General features: G+C 38.8%; 1 protein-coding gene across 4 annotated transcripts in view; it reads left to right on the forward strand.

The window, feature by feature from the left end:
• Nucleotides 1–19345, forward strand: part of CDC42SE2 (CDC42 small effector 2) — a 125877-nt gene extending 106532 nt beyond the window's left edge. For all 4 annotated transcript variants that reach the window (XM_060093311.1, XM_060093312.1, XM_060093315.1 and 1 more), the window contains 3 exons: nt 3643–3744; nt 16166–16282; nt 16866–19345. In XM_060093311.1, the coding sequence (XP_059949294.1) occupies nt 3643–3744; nt 16166–16264 (201 nt within the window). In that variant the 3' untranslated portion in view covers nt 16265–16282; nt 16866–19345. The remainder of the gene's footprint in view (nt 1–3642; nt 3745–16165; nt 16283–16865) is intronic.
• Nucleotides 19346–22057: the final 2712 nt, after the last annotated feature.

Consider the following 22057-nt stretch of genomic DNA (forward strand, 5'->3'; position numbering starts at 1 on the left):
TTTTCACTGTGAGAGTCTCTTTTGAACCAGTTTAGTTGTCTCCTTTTGAACATCCTCCCTCATTATTCAGAGTGTCATATTATGTTTATAAGTGTATATTAATACGCCTCTTTCAGAAGCATATCGACCTACAAGCACATCCATTCATTAATCTTTCAAGAAGCATTTCTGGGTGAGATGGCTGGTGGCCTGAGTGCTCCATGGTAACTTCTCTCCCAGCATCTTCCTGCAATAATTCAACTGTTAGAATAAATCCCTTAATGTGGATTCGTGGGCCAGCTGTAGCCATCTGCTAAGCCCCAGACACACCCTTCCAGAGGAAATGATGTGGATTCAGAACTGTTAGAAGTCCTGTGTGTTCACAGGGCAAGGGACGATCTGGAAGTAGATCTTACTCTCTGAAATAGGCCAGCCCATCACCTGCTTCAGCGGACCCTCTGGCTGAGCCAGGTGGCACCATCTGTACCTCGGGAGCTGTTGCCCCTGCAGGCTAGCCTCACAAGGCCTTCGGGGAAGTCTTCAGTCTGGCAGACACCATGAGCCCATGGAACATAACTGCCATCCTTTGTCTTCATCTGTAGATGTCTGGCCTTTTCTGCTCAGTCTGGGCTGTGCCAAGACCCTGGAAGCCTCTTTCTCCTTCAGTACGTCATGGGGCGTTCTGTGGAAGAAACCCCAACAATTTGTCCTACTCAGGTGTCAAGAAAATTCATGTCCTCTGCTGGTGATGTGCTTTGAGAAACATAGTTTTCTAACAAGACAAATTTAATGGTAATGTAACAGTATGTTACCAAGAAAAAAACAGACACAAAACTACTGTTAACATCGTCTTTTCCCTACCTTAATCCTAGAAAAGAGAAGGTAGCATTGCTTCTCAAGGCTCATTTAGGGACTTGTGCTGTATCATCTCAGAAGAGAATAGTATGAAGGGGAAGTATGTTGAATGGGGTGGGTAAAAATAGACAAACTCAAGAGTCTGGAGAAAAAAATGGGAAACAGGGTGGAAGAGACTAGCCTGTATTGGTGGCACTTGGCCTCCCACATCAAAGGATGGCTGTGGGTGACAAGTCTGTGGTTAGGGGCAGGGAATCTGTGTGAGCCTCCTTAAGTAGCACCATGTAAGGAAAAGAGAGCAGGAAATTGGCGTGTTGTGCTAAGAAACAGAAAGTTGAAGAGCATAGACAAGGGATCTAGACCCTTCCTTGGCTTACTGACACCATTTTAACCTTAAATTTTTATACAACCCTATGGGACACTGCCCCAAAGGACCGATTGGATTTCTTAACCCTTCAGAAAGGGGCTTGAAGTAACTAAATTTGGAGAAGTACAGGAATGAATATTTTACTCCCAGGTGTTACAGACTATAATTCATTCAGTAAAGCGTCTTTGATAGGAAAAAAGGAAAACATGTAATACAAATTCTCAAAGAGATTAAAAATATTGCATAGCAAAGAGCTTCCAAAACATAATCATAATCGGAGAAAAATAATAGTGTATCTACCACTGAAAAAAAATTACTGATCTAGAGCTGGGGTCAGCAAACCAGAACTTATGGGCCATTATGTCACCTGACACCCATTTTTGTGCATAAATGTTTACTGGAAAACAGCTATACTCATTTGTTCTCACATTGTCTGTGGCTGCTTACACACTGTGATAGAGTGGAGCCAGAGCTTTGACAGAGACTGTATGGCCTGCAGGCTTAAAATATTTCCTCTCTGGGGCTTCCCTGGTGGCGCAGTGGTTGAGAATCTGCCTGCCAATGCAGGGGACACGGGTTCGAGCCCTGGTCTGGGAAGATCCCACATGCCGCGGAGCAACTGGGCCCATGAGCCACAATTACTGAGCCTGCGTGTCTGGAGCCTGTGCTCCGCAACGGGAGAGGCCACGATAGTGAGAGGCCCACACACTGCGATGAAGAGTGGCCCCCGCTTGCCACAACTGGTGAAAGCCCTCACACAGAAATGAAGACCCAACATAGCCATAAATAAATAAATAAATTTAAATCATTAAAAAAAAAATTTCCTCTCTGTACTGTACGAAAACAGTTGTGGATTCCTAAAGAGGATCAAGTGGCATTATTTTCTAATACAGTGAAACTATAAAGAGGAAACAAATAATGGAAGAAACTAGGAAGATTATACACACACACATGCATACACACAGACACACACACGCTCTCCCTCCCTCCGTCCCCCACCCCCCTTAGACACACAAAGACACATTCAGATGTCCACATAACAGAAGCTCTGGAAATAGCAAAAAAGAACACAAGGAGCAATATCAAAGAAATAATACAAGAAAACTTTACTAAGCTATAGTAAAACCCGTGTTCAGATAGAGAGGGAACTCCATATACCATACAGAACACTGGAAGGAAAAACCAACAAACCTGGAGATAGTCCAGAGTCACTGTTCAACTCTGAGGATGAACATAAATACTTAAAGGAAAAACAACAGGCTGCTTTTGGGATTCTAATCTGTGGCAATAAAAGCTAGAGGGCAGTAAAACAATAGCTTCTAAAATTAATGTGTGAACTCTCCACTTCTGTGGCTTTGTAGAAAATCATGTTCTAATCCCGAGGAGCTGTCACCTGTGTCTGTCTGGATACGTTTTTAGGATTTATCAGGAGCAGAGCAACATTTCAGTAGATGGAGACGTAAAATACTATGTTCAGAGGCAACCTAACCTAATCCAGCAACTTTGTAACTCGCCTTAGTTTTGATGCAGATGGCATTTTCAAGAGAAGTGTTCTGTTGAAAGGGAAGAAAATGGGGACACGCAGAGATGGTATTAGGACAGTAAGCCAGCTGTGCCCGTGGCCCCTCTCAGTTGATCACAGTATCTAAGGAGCCATGGAACACTCGGGTCTGATGATAACCTTCTTCTGTGGAAAAATCTCGGATGGTCAGTTTAACACAGCAGCAGGGTAGGGAGGTGTCCAGTGAGGCGGAGGGCACACTGGTAGAACAAGGATTGCAGCCTGTGGCTGAAGTTCCTGGGAAGCTGCTGGGAAGTGGTCGTCAGAAATGAGGAAGAGGCAGGAAGCTGCAGCCTGGGTGGCTGCTTGGACAGGGTTTCGTTTGCAGCCAGAATAGGCCAGAAATCAGTGAATGGGCTAGAGCCAGACCTCTCCTGCACAGATAGCTGACAGATTCCTTCCGGGTGAAGGGTAGTTGGGTATAATCTCAGTAACAACCATCAAAATAGCATCAGTCTGTTAATGATGCAAGCTAGAATGTTTTGCTTAAAATCGGAATGCTGCACTTAAGTCACACTGTGTTCTTTGCTAAGAATGATGGTTACAGATGATAGTTTTACATTTGTCTCACTTTTTAAAAGAATAAAACTTAAATGGTTATTATACAAATATGTGGGTGGCCAAAGTCAGACCAAATAATCTATTTTAAGTTCTAAATAATAACCTATTATTTTACTTTGCCAATCATTTTTTTGTGCATATATTTCCCTGGGGGATCTCATCATAAGAGGTGATTGTGGTGATACCAAGATATAGGTATTTTTGTGTCCTGGGCAAAAATATTATTATACGAAGTCATTTGTGCATAGTATATAAATCTACCAGAATAAGTTTTTGTTAACAAGATCATTTTCTCAACACGTTATTCCTTATGTTTTAGAAAAGGCGCCGGCGGATTGACCGAAGTATGATTGGAGAGCCCACAAACTTTGTGCACACAGCTCACGTGGGGTCAGGAGACCTGTTCAGTGGGGTGAATTCCGTAAGTATTTGGGTGGTAGGGCCTCCAGGCATAGTCATGTATACCTGTATAACAGGTACATACATTCTTAATGATGGCACTGTGCCCAGTGTATTATAGACATTGAACATACATACTTAATGTGAGCATCAAAGAGAAGAAAATGAACAATGAAAAATTAATCTCTTACGTAGTTTGCCAAGTCATCTGTTTTTCTATCTGTACTAAACTCTTTGTAGCTACCTTTCTTCCAAATAAATACTTTAAAACTTTTAAAGGATTTGAATTCAGAAAGGAAGGTACTATCCCATGGATTCTTATGCCCCCTGCCACCAAAGCGACTTGGAGGTCAGCTTTTTAGTAATATTTAATGTCTTAAATTCAGTTAGTTGCCTTTTACAGACATATTTATTGCATTTCCCTTATAAAATATTAGGCTTTACCTGATATTAGAATGCTTGTTATTTATTTATTACTGTAACATAAGTTCTCATGCACTTAGAGGATTAGAATTTGTATATATTTGCTGTCTTTTATAGAGGTTCTGGTGAATTTCAGAAGACACTTTAAATTTACTCAGCTGAACTCTTACTCCTTAAGTTTCATCTAAGGGAAAATAGCAGTATAATAGAAACCAATAGAGGGTTTTTTATCAGGGCTCTGCCACTATGTTATCCCCCATATCTAAAGTACACTGAGTTGTCTAAATGATCCCTCAAGTGTTTAGAACCAGAAAGTCAATAAGGCTTTTATAAACACAAAAGTATGCTGCATTGTATGCTCACTTACTGGACAGCATTAACAAAAGACTTAACAAAAGAACAGAGACTTATAAGGTAGGTAGGTGAGTATCCTGGATACAGCAAACAAGTTTGTCACTACAGTTACTAGGTAAGCAAAGGGGTGACATTTGTAGCTTCCTGGAAAGAAAACAGCTTGTTTGTTTTAAATCTGTAGGAAAAGTACACTGAACTGCTTTTGTGGAAATGTAAGAGGTGTCAGATTGCTGTTAAAATACAATTCAGTAGCTTCGTTTCCTGGATTAAGGTGGAGTGAAGAGACCTATGACTTTTGTTAATACTAAGGTCATTGTGGCAAATATAAAAATGAATGCTTTCAAATTTATTATATCTGATTAATTTCTTTCTCATCAGCTCATCTTCTTCCCCACTTCTGTTCTTAAAAATTTAACTGTATCATATTAAGTTCTTAGTTCATAGTACTTAGTTAACTTTTAAAATCTCGTCTATGCACATTTCAGAATTTCCTTCAAGACTCCTATCTGGTATTTTGTCTCCATGAAAAGCCTGTCATTGATGTACATGACTCTTGCTTGCCATCAAGTTAGGTAGAATTTGAGGACTGTCCCCTGCAGGGCTGCCTGAGCTGCAGCATCAAGACGGGCCCTCAGCTGTTGCAGAGGTTCTGCCCTGCAGTCTCTAGACAGCCTCCTCTGGTTACTGAAGTAGGTTTCTTATGAGGTGTTCTAGCTCTTCAGAACCACCCCTGTCTTCCGAAGGCTGTTTGTACTCATTGCCTATGTTACGTATTAGTTTGTTGTCTCTACAAATAAATAGTTTCTCTTAAGTTCATCTATTCTGAGAATTGAGCAACAGTAATAGGAACATGGCTCGATGCATATGAAAGAGGCAGGCCACGCTGGATTATTGAATGGTCAGATGACTGGTTTCTCTTTTCCCGTAAATACACTGTTCTTCCCAAGACTACTTTTCATACTAACTTATTGCTAGAAAAGGTTTCTATGACTCTTTTAATAATATAACTTTATTGTGTTAAAATAATGCATATCCACAGTCACAGTAATACATGTCATCTCAATGCTGAGGGTTACTTACTAGAAAATCCAAGTCCTTTTGTTTGAAATTGAAGAATTGACTTTTGGAAGAAAAACGGATTTTTTTTTCTTAGAATTTTCATGGCGTTATGAAAGTTACCATGTAAAAATATAAAGATGTTGTTGTAAATAGGCCTAAGATACCTATAAAACCTAACTTGTCGTGTTAGGTGGGAAATTATTTGGTACTAGGGTAAAATCAAGTTTGTGCCACAAAACAGTGTTACCACAGAGGAGCAGAAAATGAACCGATAGCCTATGGCCATAAGCTTCGCAGACTGAGTAAGTTTACTTAAATAGACCTATAGATTTTAATTTTATTTATTTATTTATTTATTTATTTAAATTTTAAATATTTATTTATTTATTTTTGGCTGCGTTGGGTGTTTGTTGCTGCGCAAGGGCTTTCTCTAGTTGTGGCGAGCAGGGGCTACTCTTCCTTGCGGTGCGCAGGCTTCTCATTGCGGTGGCTTCTCTTGTTGCGGAGCACACCTGCATTGGCAGGTGGATTCTTAACCACTGCGCCACCAGGGAAGTCCCTCTTTTTTTTAATATATTCTTACCTAAAGTAGTCATTTGAGCAATGTGAATATAGGTATTACAGTACATCATTATGTGATATCATTGGAGTTAGTTCCACATATGTGAATTTTTCAGTAAATGAGTAAAAATTTACCCATTTAAGAGCCAATCACATGTTCTCACTTTAACCATATTGGACCTAAATAGCCATGCATTTTATATTTTGCTATTCTCTTCAGTTAGAATATATTTAAACCTCTCTTACTCCAAAAATAACTTAGACCAGTCTTATTACTTTCTTCAAACAAACTGACTGAGGATCATCAATGAAAAGACACCTTGTATCGATACATCATGTTTTCTGTGATTAAGTATTTGATAAGTAGATTAACGAATGGATGGTGCTCCCACCCCCCTCTCACCTCCCGGGATCCTAGAAATGTGAAGGGCCCTTTGAGCTGTTTCTGTGCATTAGACCAGACTGCCAGTGCTCTCACCCTTGACTGTTAGGCCGTCATATCCCAAACCTTCCTGTTGCTCCTTTTTCTAGCAGTCTAGCTTGATTCGCTTGTTCTCTGCTTCCAAAATGCTTCTAATTGCTATCAACTAAGATAGGATACACTAAGAACTCTTCACACTTCGCAGGTAACTTTGTGACTTTGTTTTGGCAAAGTAAGAAAACATCCCAGCGGGACTTCCCTGGCGGTCCAGTGGTGAACACTCCGCGCTTCCACTGCAGGGGTCACAGGTTCGATCCCTGATCCGGGAACTAAGATTCCGCATGCCGTGCATCATGGCCAGGAAAAAAGAGAAAATACCCAAGCATTTATATATCTCACAGTCTACTAGAAAGTAGCCCTGTAATGTGGTTAGGAAAGGTTATCATCTTTAATCATTTTACAGATAAGAAGCCTGATATGCACAGAGGATAAATAGTTCACCCAGAGTTACAATATTAATAAAGAAGTTTGTATTACAGTCCAAGTCTTCGGATTCTTTTGTTGTTGTTGGAACACAGTTGATTTACAATGTGGTGTTAGTTTCAGGTGTACGGCAGATATACATACACATGTATTCATTCTTTTTTAGATTTTTTTCTCATATAGGTTATCACAGAATACTGAGTCGAGTTCCCTGGGCTATGTATTAGGTCCTTTTTGGTTATCTGTCTTATATATAGTAGTGTGTGTGTTCATCCCAAACTACTGATTTATCCCTCCCCCACCATGTTTCCCCTTTGGTAACCATAAGTTTGTTTTCGACATCTGTAAGTCTGTTTCTGTTTTGTAAATAAGTTCATTTGTTTCTTTTTTAAAAATTAGATTCCACATGAGTGATAGCATATGATATCTGTCTTTGTCTCACTTACTTCACTTAGTATGATAATCTCTAGGTCCATCCATGTTGCTGTGAATGGCATTATTTCTTTTTTATTTTATTAAAAAATTTATTTTCTTATTTTTATTGGAGTATAGTTGATTTACACTGTTGTGTTAGTTTCAGGTGTACAGCAAAATGAATCAGTTATATATATACATATATCCACTCTTTTAGATTCTGTTCCCATATTGGCCATTACAGAGTATTGAGTAGAGTTCCCTGTGTTATGCAGTAGGTCCTTATTAGTTACCTATTTTATATATACTAGTGTATATGTCGAGCCCAGTCTCCCAATTTATCCCTCCCACGATCCCATCCTTCCTGGTAATCATAAGATTGTTTTCTACATCTGTGACTCTTTCTGTTTTGTAAACAATTTGGGATGACATTTAGGTTGCTTCCATGTCTTGGCTATTGTGAACAGTGCTACTATGAATATAGGGGTGCATGTATCCTTTTGTAAATATTATAGTTTTCTTCAGATGTATGCCCAGGAGTGGGATTGCTGGATATGGTAGTTCTGTTTTTAGTTTTTTAAGGAACCTCATACTGTTCTCCATAGTGGTTGTACCATTTACCTTCGACCAACAGTGTAGGAGGGTATCTTTTCCCCACACCCTCTCCAGCATTTACTGTTTGTAGAATGTTTGATGATGGCCATTCTGACTGGTGTGAGGTGATACCTCATTGTAATTTTGATTTGCTTTTCTCTGATAATTAGTGATGTTGAGCATCTTGTGCTTTTTGGCCACCTGTATGTCTTCTTTGGAGAAATGTCTGTTTATATCTTTTGCCCATTTTTTTTTTAATTCAAACAAAGTTACAAAAATTATAATCATCCTCAGTTCACTCAGTCCCATGTAATTAATTTTTTTGTCATCTTGATCTTTTGTGAGCACTTTGATGAATTCATCAGTTTTCCATTAGAGTTCTGAAAATGCTTATTCAGTTCAGCAGTATAGTCAGTTACCAGAAACCTGTACTTGTCAGAGTCTTTTCCATGAATTCCTTGAAGATGAAACCCTTTTATAGGAACACTTTTGCAAAAGCATCACAGTACACCCAGAACTGTGTGTAAATGACAAAAGACTTAAAAATGACCACGGTTAAAGATTTGATGAAAGTTCATAATAATGCAGTTGACAAGGAAATTTAGTTATTTCTGAGAAGATATACATTTTAAAGTAATAACTAGAATTATGACTTATAACATTATAACAGAACATATAAGATTTTTAGAAGTTTCATGTAATGTCTGAAACATTTATATTAACATATTTCCATACAAATAACCCAAAGAAAGTTTAGTATTAGTTGTTTTTTTTGTTTTTTTTTAATACTGCAGTTTCTTATTAGTCATCAATTTTATACACATCAGTGTATACATGTCAATCCCAGTCGCCCAATTCAGCACACCACCATCCCCACCCCACCGTGGTTTTCCTCCCTTGGTGTCCATACGTTTGTTCTCTACGTATGTGTCTCAATTTCTGCCCTGCAAACTGGTTCATCTGTACCGTTTTTCTAGGTTCCACATACATGCACTAATATACGATATTTGTTTTTCTCTTTGTTACTTACTTCACTCTGTATGACAGTCTCTAGATCCATCCATGTCTCAACAGATTTCATTCTTTTTTATGGCTGAGTAATATTCCATTGTATATAGATACCACAACTTCGTTATCCATTTGTCTGTCGATGGGCATTTAGGTTGCTTCCATGACCCGGCTATTGTAAATAGTGCTGCATTGAACATTGGGGTGCATGTGTCTTTTTGAATTATGGTTTTCTCTGGGTTTATGCCCAGTAGTGGGATTGCTGGATCATATGGTAATTCTATTTTTAGTTTTTTTAAGAAACTTCCTCTTTTTTTAAGAAACCTCCTTTAAGAACCTCCTTGTTCTCCATAGTGGCTGTATCAGTTTACATTCCCACCAACAGTGCAAGAGGGTTCGCTTTTCTCCACACCCTCCCCAGCATTTGTTCTTTGTAGATTTTCTGATGATGCCCATTCTAGTTCGTGTGAGGTGATGCCTCATTGTAGTTTTGATTTTCATTTCTCTAATAATTAGTGATGTTGAGCAGCTTTTCATGTGCTTCTTGACCATCTGTATGTTTCCTTTGGAGAAATGTCTATTTAGGTCTTCTGCCCGTTTTTGGATTGGGTTGTTTGTTTGTTTCTTTAATATTGAGCTGCATGAGCTGTTTATATATTTTGGAGATTAATCCTTTGTCTGTTGATTCCTTTGCAAATATTTTCTCCCATTCTGAGGGTTGTCTTTTCGTCTTGTTTATGGTTTCCTTTGCTGTGCAAAAGCTTTGAAGTTTCATTATGTTCCATTTGTTTCTATTTCCATTACTCTAGGAGGTGGATCAAAAAGATCTTGCTGTGATTTATGTCAAAGAGTGTTCTTCCTATGTTTTCCTCTAAGAGTTTTATAGTATCCGGTCTTACATTTAGGTCCCTAATCCATTTTCAGTTTATTTTTGTGTATGGTGTTAGGGAGTGTTCTAATTTCATTCTTTTACATGTAGCCGTCCAGTTTTCCCAGCACCACTTATTGAAGAGACTGTCTTTTCTCCATTGTATATCTTTGCCTCCTTTGTCCTAGATTAGTTGACCATAGGTGCGTGGGTTTATCTCTGGGCTTTCTATCTTGTTCCATTGATCTATGTTTCTGTTTTTGTGCCAGTACCATATTGTCTTGATTACTGTAGCTTTGTAGTAGAGTCTCAAGTCAGGGAGTCTGATTCCTCCAGCTCCGTTTTTTTCCCTCGACTGCTTTGGCTATTTGGGGTCTTTTGTGTCTGCATACAAATTTTAAGATGATTGATTCTAGTTCCGTAAAAAATGCCATTGGTAATTTGATAGGGATTGCATTGAATCTGTAGATTGCTTTGGGTAGTATAGTCATTTTCACAGTATTGATTCTCACAATCCAAGAACATGGTATATCTCTCCATCTGTTGGTATCATCTTTAATTTTCTTCATCAGTGTCTTATCATTTTCTGCATACAGGTCTTTTGTTTCCCTAGGTAGGTTTATTCCTAGGTATTTTATTCTTTTTGTTGCAATGGTAACTGGGAGTGTTTCCATAATTTCTCTTTCAGATTTTTCATCATTAGTGTATAGGAATGCAAGAGATTTCTGTGCATTAATTTGGTATCCTCCAGCTTTTCCAAATTCATTGATTAGCTCTAGTAGTTTTCTGGTGGCATTTTTAGGATTCTCTATGTATAGTATCATGTCATGTGCAAACAGTGACAGTTTTACTTCTTCTTTTCCAATTTGTATTTCTTTTATTTCTTTTTCTTCTCTGATTGCTGTGGCTAGGACTTCCAAAAGTATGTTGAATAATAGTGGTGAGAGTGGACATCCTTGTCTCGTTCCTGATCTTAGAGGAAATGCTTTCAGTTTTTCACCATTGAGAATGATGTTTGCTGTGGGTTTTTTGTATATGGCCTTTATTATGTTGAGGTAGGTTCCCTCTATGCCCACTTTCTGGAGAGTTTTTATCATAAATGAGTGTTGAATTTTGTCAAAAGCTTTTTCTGCGTCTACTGAGATGATCATATGATTTTTATTCTTCAGTTTGTTAATATGGTGTATCACATTGATTGATTTGCATATATTGAAGAATCCTTGCATCCCTTGGATAAATCCCCCTTGATCATGGTGTATGATCCTTTTAATGTGTTGTTGGATTATGTTTGCTAGTATTTTGTTGAGGATTTTTTGCATCTATATTCATCAGTGATATTGGTCTGTAATTTCCTTTTCTTGTAGTGTCTCTGTCTGGTTTTGGTATCAGGGTGATGGTGGCCTCATAGAATGAGTTTGGGAGTGTTCCTTCCTCTGTAATTTTTTGGAAGAGTTTGAGAAGGATGGGTGTGAGCTCTTCTCTACATGTTTGATAGAATTCACCTGTGAAGCCATCTGGTCCTGGACTTTTGTTTGCTGGAAGATTTTTAATCACAGTTTCAATTTCATTACTGGTGATTGTTCTGTTCATATTGTCTGTTTCTTCCTGGTTCAGTCTTGGAAGGTTATACCTTTCTAAGAATTTGTCCATTTCTTCCAGGTTGTCCATTTTATTGGCATAGAGTTGCTTGTAGTAGTCTCTTAGGATGCTTTGTATTTCTGTGGTGTCATAACTTCTCCTTTTTCTTTTCTAATTTTATTGACTTGCCTCCTCTCCCTCTTTTTCTTGATGAGTCTGGCTAATGGTTTATCAATTTTGTTTATCTTCTCAAAGAACCAGCTTTTAGTTTTATTGATCTTTGCTATTGTTTTGTTTCTATTTCATTTATTTCTGCTCTGATCTTTATGATTTCTTTCCTTCTGCTAACTTTGGGTTTTGTTTGTTCTTCCTTCTCTAGTTCCTTTAGGTGTAAGGTTAGATTGTTTATTTGAGATTTTTCTTGTTTCTTGAGGTACGCTTGTATAGCTGTAAACTTCCCTCTTAGAACTGCTTTTGCTGCATCCCATGTGTTTTGGATCATCGTGTTTTCGTTGTCGCTTGTCTCTGTATTTTTTGATTTCCTCTTTGATTTCTTCAGTGATCTTTTGGTTATTTAGTAACGTACTGTTTAGCCTCCATGTGTTTGTGTTTTTTACGTTTTTTTCCCTGCAGTTCATTTCTAATCTCGTAGTGCTGTGGTCAGAAAAGGTGCTTGATATGATTTCAGTTTTGTTAAATTTACTGAGGCTTGATTTGTGACCCAAGATGTGATGTATCTTGGAGAATGTTCCATGCACACTTTAGAAGAAAGTTTTATCTGCTGTTTTTGGATGGAATGTTCTATAGATATCAATTAAATCTATCTGGTCTATTGTGTCATTTAAAACTTCTGTTTCCTTATTTATTTTAATTTTGGATGATCTGTCCATTGGTGTAATTGAGGTGTTAAAGTCCCCTACTATTATTGTGTTACTGTCGATTTTTTTTTATAGCTGTTAGCAGTTGCCTTACGTATTGAGGTGCTCCTATGTTAGGTGTATATATATTTATAACTGTTATATCTTCTTCTTGGATTGATTCCTTGATCATTTTGTAGTGTCCTTCCTTGTCTCTTGTAACATTCTTTATATTAAAGTTTATTTTGTCTGATATGAGTATTGCTACTCCAGTTTTCTTTTGATTTCCATTTGTATGGAATACCTTTTTCCATCCTCTCACTTTTAGTCTGCATGTGTCCCTAGATCTGAAGTGGGTCTCTTGTAGACAGCATATATATGGGTCCTGTTTTTGTTTCAGCCAGTCTATGTCTTTTGGTTGGAGCATTTAATCCATTAACATTAAGGTAATTATTGATATGTACGTACTTGCTATTTTTTAAATTGTTTTGGATTTGTTTCTTAAGGTCATTTTTCTTCCCTTCCTCTTTTATTCTCTTGTGATTTGATGTCTGTTTTCTTTTTTCTTTCTCTCTCTGTCTCTTTTTTTGGGGGAGGTGGGGCCATGCTGAGCGACACACAGGATCTTAGTTCCCACACCAGGGATTGAACTTGTGGCCCTTGCAATGGAAGTGCAGAGCCTTAACTACTGGTCCACCAGGGAATCCCTTGATGTCTTATCTTTAGTGATGTGTTTGGATTGCTTTTTTGTGTGTGTGTGTAGCTATTGTAGATTTTTGGTTTGTGGTTCCCATGAGGTTTTGCTATAGTAGTCTGTGTATGGACAAGATTGTTTTAAATTGTTGATATCTTCATTTCAAATGCATTTCCAATATCCTGCGTCTGTACTCTCATGATTGCTGGTTTTGATATTCTATTTGTGTGTGGAAGATTTCCTACCTTTACTTTATGTTTGCTTCTGCCAGTGAATTTCCCCATTCGTACTTTCTTGAGTCTAGTTGTGGCCTCTTCTTTTCCATCTACAGATGTTCCTTTCAGATTTGTTGTAATGCTGGTTTGGTGATGCTAAATTCTCTTAGCTTTTGCTTGTGTGTAAAGCCTTTTTTTTTTTTTGGCTGTGTTGGGTCTTCGTTGCCGCGTGCTGCCTTTCTCTAGTTGCGGCAAGCAGGGGCTACTCTTGGTTGCAGTGTGCGGGCTTCTTGTTGCAGTGGCTTCTCTTGTTGTGGAGCACGGGCTCTAGGCATGTGGGCTTCAGTAGTGGCACACGGGCTCAGTATTTGTGGCACACAGGCTTAGTTGCTCCACGGCATGTGGGATCGAACCCCTGCATTGGCAGGCAGATTCTTAACAACCGTGCCACCAGGGAGGCCCCTGTAAAGCTTTTGATTTCTCCATCAAGTCTAAATGAGAGCCTTGCTGCGTAGAGTATTCTTGGTTGTAGTTTTTCCCTTTCATCACTTTAAATATATTGTGCCACTTCCTTCTGGCCTGCAGAGTTTATACTGAAAAATCACCTAACCTTATGGGGGTTCCCTTGTATGTTATTTGTTGCTTTTCCCTTGGTGCTTTTAATATTTTTTTCTTTGTCTTTAATTTTTATCAGTTTGATTAATATGCATGTTGGTACATTCCTATTTGGGGTCATCTTTTATGGGACTCTGCACTTCCTGGACTTGAGTGTTTCCTTTCTCATGTTAGGGAAGTTTTCGGCTGTAATCTCTTCAGATGTTATCTTGGGCCCTTTCTCTCTTCTTGTACCCTTATAATGCAAATGTTGATGTGTTTTAATGTTTCCCAGAGGTCTCTGAGACTATCCTCATTTCTTTTCATTCTTTTTTCTTTGTTATGTTCCGTGGCAGTGATTTCCAACATTGTCTTCCAGCTCATTTATTTTTCTCCCTCAGTCATTCTGCTGTTGATTCCTTCTAGTGTATTTTTCATTGCAGTTATTGTATTGTTCATCTTTATTTGTTCATTACATCTTCTAGCTCTTTGTTAAACATTTCTTGTAACTTCTCAATCTGTGCCTCCATTCTTTTCCCAAGATTTTGAATCATCTTTACTGTCATTACTCTAAATTCTTTTTCAGGTAGGTTGCCTATCTCCTCTTCATTTAGTTATTCTTGTGGGTTTTTATCTTGTTCCTTCGTCTGAAACATATTTCTCTGCTGTCTCATTTTGTCTCATCTTCTTTGTGGACTCCTTTATGCAGGCTGGAGGATCATAGCTCCTCTTGCTTCTGGTGTCTGCCCTCTGGTGGGTGAGAGTGGTCCTCAGGCTTCTGGAGGTTTCCTGGTGGGAGAGACTGGTGCCTTCTTGCTGGTGGGTGGAGCTGGGTCTTATCCTTCTGGTGGGCAGGGCTGTGTCAAGGGGTGTGTTTATAGGTGGTTGTGAGCTCAGTATGACTTTAGGCACCCTGTCTGCTGACGGGTGGATCTGTGTTAGTCTCTTGCTGGTTGTTTGGCAATTGCTTGCTTTTAACTGCACCAGTTTTATGTCCTATTCCAAGGAAACTTCATTGGTACATATAAAATTGTTTTGTTTTTGTTCTTTTTGGAGGGTTGGTTAATGAAGTCCTGGAGGGTACTCCAGGGGCCACTCAGCAAGGTTGCAGGTAGAGAAAATGAATGCACAGGCCTGGAGTTCTGCCTTTATCAGGGTTGAGGATAGGATGCCTAGGGTTTCACAGGTTCACTCTCTACTGCTTCCTCCTGGCGTTGTTGCGAGGGTTACATGATGTCATATTTTGAAGCCATCCTGTAAACCTGAGACCAGCCTGTTCTCTGAGGGCTATTAAGATGTTGTTTGCAGGCTCAGGCAGAGGATGCGTCAAAGTTCAGGGGCTCTAACCACGTGATAAAAGCTGGAGAGAATGATGATTCCACCCTGGGCTCATATGAGAAAAGGGTGTACTACTCACAATCTTTAAATATGCAAACTTGTCTCCTGGGGTGTGGCCTCTGGCTAAACTTACTTTGAATATTCCAAGTCTTTGGTTTCTTATACTCCTTTTCACTTTATCAGACTATACTAAGACTGTATTAAGTATGTAAATTTTACCACATGGACTTTTAAAAGTATTTATTCATTTATGTATTTTTGGCTGCGTTGGGTCTTCGTTGCTGTGCGCGGGCTTTCTCTAGTTGTGGCGAGCAGGGGCTACTCTTAATTGCAGTGTGCAGGCTTCTCATTGCGGTGGCTTCTCTTGTTGCAGAGCATGGGGTCTAGACGCGTGGGCTCCAGTAGTTGCGGCACACAGGCTCAGTAGTTGTGGCTCATGGGCGTAATTGCTCCGCGGCATGTGGGATCTTCCTGGACCAGGGCTCAAACCTGTGTCCCCTGCACTGATAGGCGGATTCTTGACCACTGTGCCACCAGGGAAGTCCCACATGGACTTTTAAAGTTTATCTTTGGTTTAGTTTCATTCATATTTATTTTTGAATCTGATTCTAATCCAGGTAATTGAGGTGATCATATATGTGAGGTGTTTGTAAATTAAGGTGGTTGAGGGACAAAGTTGAGTTCATCTGTATCCTTTTAACTGCTTTTGAAATGTAGCCAAGTGCCTTGTGAATTACAAAACTTTGTTTTTGTAATTGCCAAGTGGAGAAAGTTGCAGGAGTGGGGGGATGGGTGGAGAGGGTGTTGTGGCAAAAAAAATGCTTCAGTCACTAGCTTCAGCATTTTGCCTTACAATGAAAACAAGTTTAAGTCTATAAAAGGTACCCTTTTGGGAAAAGCAGCCCAGCTAAAATATTAGGCAAGAATTGCTTACTTGCAGTGGCCCTAGTTCCTGACTGGTTCTGTTCTTGTCTTGTTGCAGGTTAGCTCCATTCAGAACCAGATGCAGTCCAAGGGAGGCTACGGGGGTGGCATGGCTGCCAATGTGCAGATGCAGCTCGTGGACATGAAGGCAGGATAGCCCTGGACCCCTCCTCCGGTGAGTACCTCCGAGCACAGGCTGGAAGTTCAGATCATACATGGCCACTAACAGCTGATGACATAGACAGCCTTAGTTCAATCTTGGGGTTAAAAAATAAATATCTTCTTATTTTTTAAAAATTGTGAACTTACTGGAAAAGGTAAAAATACTTTAGTTGGCCAAGTGATGACCTTAGGCAGTTACTGCATATTGAATATTAGTTTCAGGTGGTTGTTTTCCTTATGAGAAACTTTAAATGCTTTAAGACATCTTGTTTTGGGGGAGGCTTTGAGATTCTAGTGACAAGATGTCTCTTATGTGTCCTTTAAACATGAGTGAAGTTACTGAGTATTGATACTGCACAAAATCCCATGTGTAGTGAAGTAATTTTATATTTAATACCATTATGGATAAATCTTTCATTATAAAGTTTTCAAATTAAAAAGACAACTACTAAGAGGCATGAACCCCTAAAGGGTAAAAATCATTTGGATTATTCTTTGGTTTTATAGGTCACTGTGAATTTCTATGTTTTGTTTCCACTGTTGTTTAATTTTTTTATTGTGATTGCTTTTCTTTTCCTTTTCAATTGCAAAAAAAGTGTGATGGCGTCTTGTTCACCCTGTTGTGATTACTCCAGTGACACGTTACTATTCTGCTCTGAAGAAACTATTGTCAGAAGAGTCCTGCATTTCCTTCAGCTGGCATGCATGCCTTTGGACTCATGGACAGAGTTCTTTGGATTGTGGCTTAATGATTGATTTTTATGAATATGGATCTGATTTTAGCATGATCTTTTTTGTGAATGCTAGCACTGTTTTGCATTTTTTCCTGCATTTTTTAACAATTTCTCTTTCCACCTCCAACCCCTCTGCCTTATGATTTTATTAGTAAGCAAAGAACTGCTATTTTAATTTGTCACCATTTATGTATATTTTGGAAGGTATGAGACCCATAAGCACAATGAACATTTCTATTCCTTTGAAACTTCAGCAGAGTAGTATCTGCATGCTTTATGAAGTTGCCTGTATGGGAGCCCATGGGATGCCAGAAATGAACAGTTCCTTGCTGCCACAGGCTGATGATACTGCTGCTATGAGAGAAAGGTTAGCTGTGGCACCAAGTCACATCAGTTTCACAAAAAAAAGCAATTTGTAGCTTATTTTAGAAGTATGACTTTTATTTAGAGTTAAAAGAAAAGCTTGCATTCATAAGGCATTCATTCTGTTGTAAATGTTCAATATATTTATTTGAGAGCAAGGGCCTGGGATTGTAAACAGGTATGGTGATGTATCTGTGTGTGTGTGTGTGGTAATACCCTCATTGGGTTTGACTCTGAGCATCATGATCTTAGCAGCTGTTCATTTCTTTGTGTGCTCATTCTGTTTTCATGTGTCTATGTTTAATATTATGGTATCCAGTTGCTTCCAGTAGCAGTTTGTTGAGCTTTTGGCCTGTATTCCTAACTGTGGATTTCAGTCATTGGCCTCTCCATCTTCCACGTATTTTGGGACAATGGAAGTTGCCAGGAGCAACAGTTGACGTGGGTGTGTTGTTGCCTGTGAAAACAACCTGCATGGTGACTTATTAAGGTATTGTGGTGACTTATTAAGGTATTGGTGAGAAACCTTTGGCTCAGGTTCCAAAGTACGTTTAGTCTTCACAAATTGTATTTCTGTAAATGCTTCTTCTTCCCCATAAGGGTGTAGTGCTAAGCCAATTAGTGGTTTGTTTTTCATGAAAATGTTTAAATTATGTCCAGTTCAGCCCTATGTGACAGTTGCATTTGGTAGGAATAACAGTTCATGTAGGAAATGGGGCTTAATTGAAACTGACTTAGAAAGCTATAAGGAATTAGGTAATTGCATAAAGGAAGAGATCATTTCTCTTCACCTTAGTCACAAGTTCTTGTGAAACCGGTAACTAAATAAATATTGGGTTTATATAGGCAGAACATGGAAGCATTTCTTCCCCCGGTTCTTCTGGTTAATTTACCCAGTACAGCAGGCACTAGACTACTCAGTCCTTACATTTCTGCAATTTTGAGTCTTCATAGGTGTCAATCCCAGAGACTCTGTCAAGGGAAAACATTTATGCTTAGCAGTCAAAATAGGCATTTTGCAGTTTAATAACTTCGGAACTTGAATTCATCTGATGTCATTAATTGTGTTGATACTGCATTCTGGATTTTGCCTGGTACCACTGTCATTCTGTTCAGCCAGAGACAGGGCACTGCAGTGTGCAAGCTCTTTAAGGCTTTGTCAGTGCTGGATGCTATGTAGTCTACTTCTATTCTGGCTTTAGTACAGATTTTATAATTGTATAACTCCTGGAACAATACAGGGAGGCATGGTCCCTTTTCCCCAATCACTCGCTTTCCTGATTCTCCAAGGGCCAAATACTCTAGTGAGCACTGGAGCATGTCTCCATGGTAAGCCAAAGGCTGCACTCTTCAGCCTCTAACTGTTCTGCAGCTGCCACTGACTTGACAGGCACAAGTAGCCACACTGTCTGCAAGAACACATGCCCAGGAAGGTGCCAGTAATTATTCAAGAAATTACCAACAATTTTAAGATACTAACCTTGGACGCAGAGTTTTTAGGGAGTTACCAGGTCCCACCTGGATAAGTGGGTTTGTAAATCTTGGGAGGTCATTTGTTCCCCATAACAATGTGTGAAAATTGAAGCTAACTAAATAGGATTGACTGTTAATACTTTGCTGAAATACATGCTAACAACTGTAAACTAATGACATGCATTCTGTAAAAAAGAGGTGCTTTCCCGTGATGTAGGCCTGAAGCAGCGCCAGTGAGCATAGGTCGGAAATGTGAACTGTGGTGACTGGGTTCACCATTTCCAACACAGCATTATCAGTGGGCCTTTAAAGAGACTTTGTGAGTATATATTAGCTTTCACTTTTGTTATTAAATTATAGCAGTTCTATTATAGAGAGCAAGTTTGCCTTGATTTTGTTTAAAATGACTTCTGCTCAGCACCCAGGAGATAAAATTGACATATTTTTATAATATAAGCATACTTTTTTTGTACATTGTGTTCATTCTTGAATAAAGTAAGTTCAGTGTTGGCTTGTAGATAATAAAAAGAAAGTATTTGATTTTGTTTCAATAAATGTTTTTCAATCCTGGTTTGGTTAATTCCTTTCTTTCAAGGAGATATTTAGTATCACCTTTTTAGCCTTTCTTAGAGTTACTATGTGTTTGGAAAATTTCTAAACTTGTAATGTCACCTTATAATTTAATAAATAAATGCCTAGACAGAATAAACCTAAAAAGTCCTACTTCCAAACATTTAAAAGTAGTAAGAAACATAAATATCCCCAATTTTTTTTAAGAAAGGTATCCAACACCCTCAATTTTCGATGCTGAAGCAGTTTGTCCTCACACTGTATGTAGGATTTAAATAAAAGTAAGACTTCTGTTTCTTAGTCATAGAATATGTCCATCATCACAGAATGTATGGGCAGTTTGCTCCTAAAACAGGACATCACTGGTTCCCATCAGGGGCAGTTTTGTTCCCCAGGGAACATTTGAAAATGTCTAGAGGTATTATTTTTGGTGTCAGAAACTAAGGAAGGAGTGCTGTTAACACCCCTTCTGCCCCTGGGAGGCCACTAAATGTCAGCCCCCACAAGAGAGATGTGCCACAGCTGGGAAACACTGATTTAGAACAAAGATCTATGTACTCACCAGATCCTGTTTGTTTGTTTGAGAATCTTTCTTTAATGCATTGGCTGAGAATAGGTCAGTTAGGTTTGGCTGTATCATGAGAATTGCCACACAGTATTCTAGAATAGAAAAAGTAATCAGGAAACATCTCAAAAGGTTTCAATAACCTTTGTCCTCAGCTCATGGCCAAGGACTCTAAAGGGAAATTGGGTTAAGATGAAAGTATGTGAAGAAACTCATGTTGTATATTAATTAGGAGCTCTATTTCGAGTATATGTTTTTAAAGGATATGCATAAAATGAACAAAAAATTAGGACAAATCTATAAAAAACTGTCAGAGACATAGACTGGAATTTGCTAAAATTGTGAAAATGCAAACGTCTACAAAATTCATATATACCCTGTGCTTAAAAGATACTTTTAGCAGACTAGTAAGAAAGCAATTGAAATTTTTACCTTCAGCTTACTACTGTCTTCCATCTAGACTGGTCCAATAAGAGAACTTAACTTAAACCATTAAATGACTCATGTTAATCTTTTAATATTTTAGCACCTAAAGTTTAAGTATTCAGGATGTTTCTGAGATGAGGGTTTTGTTGTGGGTTTTTTTTTGTGGTTTTGTAAATGTTTTTAACAGATACAAGTAACCTCTGGGCTCCTTTTGACCCTACCCTTACCTCTCAATTGCATCATCTTGATAGTGTTCTAGCTGATCTGCCTTTGATGTCCAAAAGATACTTCCAGAGTAAGAAGAGCCAAATGTTTGATCTGGGACTTCACAATTACTACAAGAGTGGTGATTTTGGTACCAAAGAAAGGATTTTAGTCTCACTGAAAGATAAAAGCAAGAGAGTAAAAACAGTGTCAATTCTAACCCAAAATTTTCTCCTCTGTAAATCCAAGCTCTGGATTTGTTAACAGCTAGAGCTTTTACTCCTCACTAAACCTCTTCAGTTCACCAGCTTTAGATAGGTGAATACACTGAACTCCTAGGCACTGGTTTTTACTTTGGTTTTTGCTCCTTTACAGCAGCAAGTAAGATACTTCTTTCAAAATCTTCAGAGCTTGACCTAGTTAGTTACCTTTTTCTGTTTTATTTCTTTTTTTACCTCTGGCTGTTTTGGGTCTCCATTGCTGGGCACGGGCTTTCTCTAGTTGCAGCGCACAGGCCTCTTATTGCAGAGCATGGGCTTTAGGTACACAGGCTTCAGTAGCTGTAGCTCACGGGCTCTAGAGCACAGGCTCAGTAGTTGTGGTGCACAGGCTTAGCTGCTCTGCAGCGTGTGGGATCTTCCTGGACCAGGGCTCAAACCTGTGTCGCCTCATTGGCATGCGGATTCTTAACCACTGCACCACCAGGGAAGCCCCTAGTTACCTTTTTCTTAATGTTCTAATTGAAGCTGTCTAAACACATCCATCTTTTAAAAATCTGTGTGCCAGAAATCTTTGGCATTCCTATACACTAATGATGAAAAAATCTGAAAGTGAAATTAAGAAAACACTCCCATTTACCATTGCAACAAGAAGTAAAATATCTAAGAATAAACCTACCTAAGGAGACAAAAGGCCTGTATGCAGAAAATTATAAGACACTGATGAAAGAAATTAAAGATGATACAAATAGATGGAGAGATACACCATGTTCTTGGCTTGGAAGAATCTACACTGTGAAAATGACTCTACTACCCAAAGCAATCTACAGAGTCAGTGCAATCCCTATCAAACTACCACTGGCATTTTTCACAGAACTAGAACAAAAAATTTCACAATTTGTATGGAAACGCAAAAGACCCCGAACAGCCAAAGCAATCTTGAGAATGAAAAACGGAGCAGGAGGAATCAGGCTCCCTGACTTCAGACTACACTACAAGACTACAGTAATCAAGACAGTATGGTACTGGCACAAAAACAGTAATATAGATCAATGGAACAGGATAGAAAGCCCAGAGGTGAACCCATGCACATATGGTCACCTTATCTTTGATAAAGGAGGCAAGAATACACAGTGGAGAAAAAATAGCCTCTTCAATAAGTGGTGCTGGGAAAACTGGACAGGTACATGTAAAAGTATGAAATTAGAACACTCCCTAACACCATACACAAAAAT

Source organism: Mesoplodon densirostris, chromosome 3 (assembly GCF_025265405.1).
Source record: "Mesoplodon densirostris isolate mMesDen1 chromosome 3, mMesDen1 primary haplotype, whole genome shotgun sequence".
Lineage (NCBI taxonomy): Eukaryota > Metazoa > Chordata > Mammalia > Artiodactyla > Ziphiidae > Mesoplodon > Mesoplodon densirostris.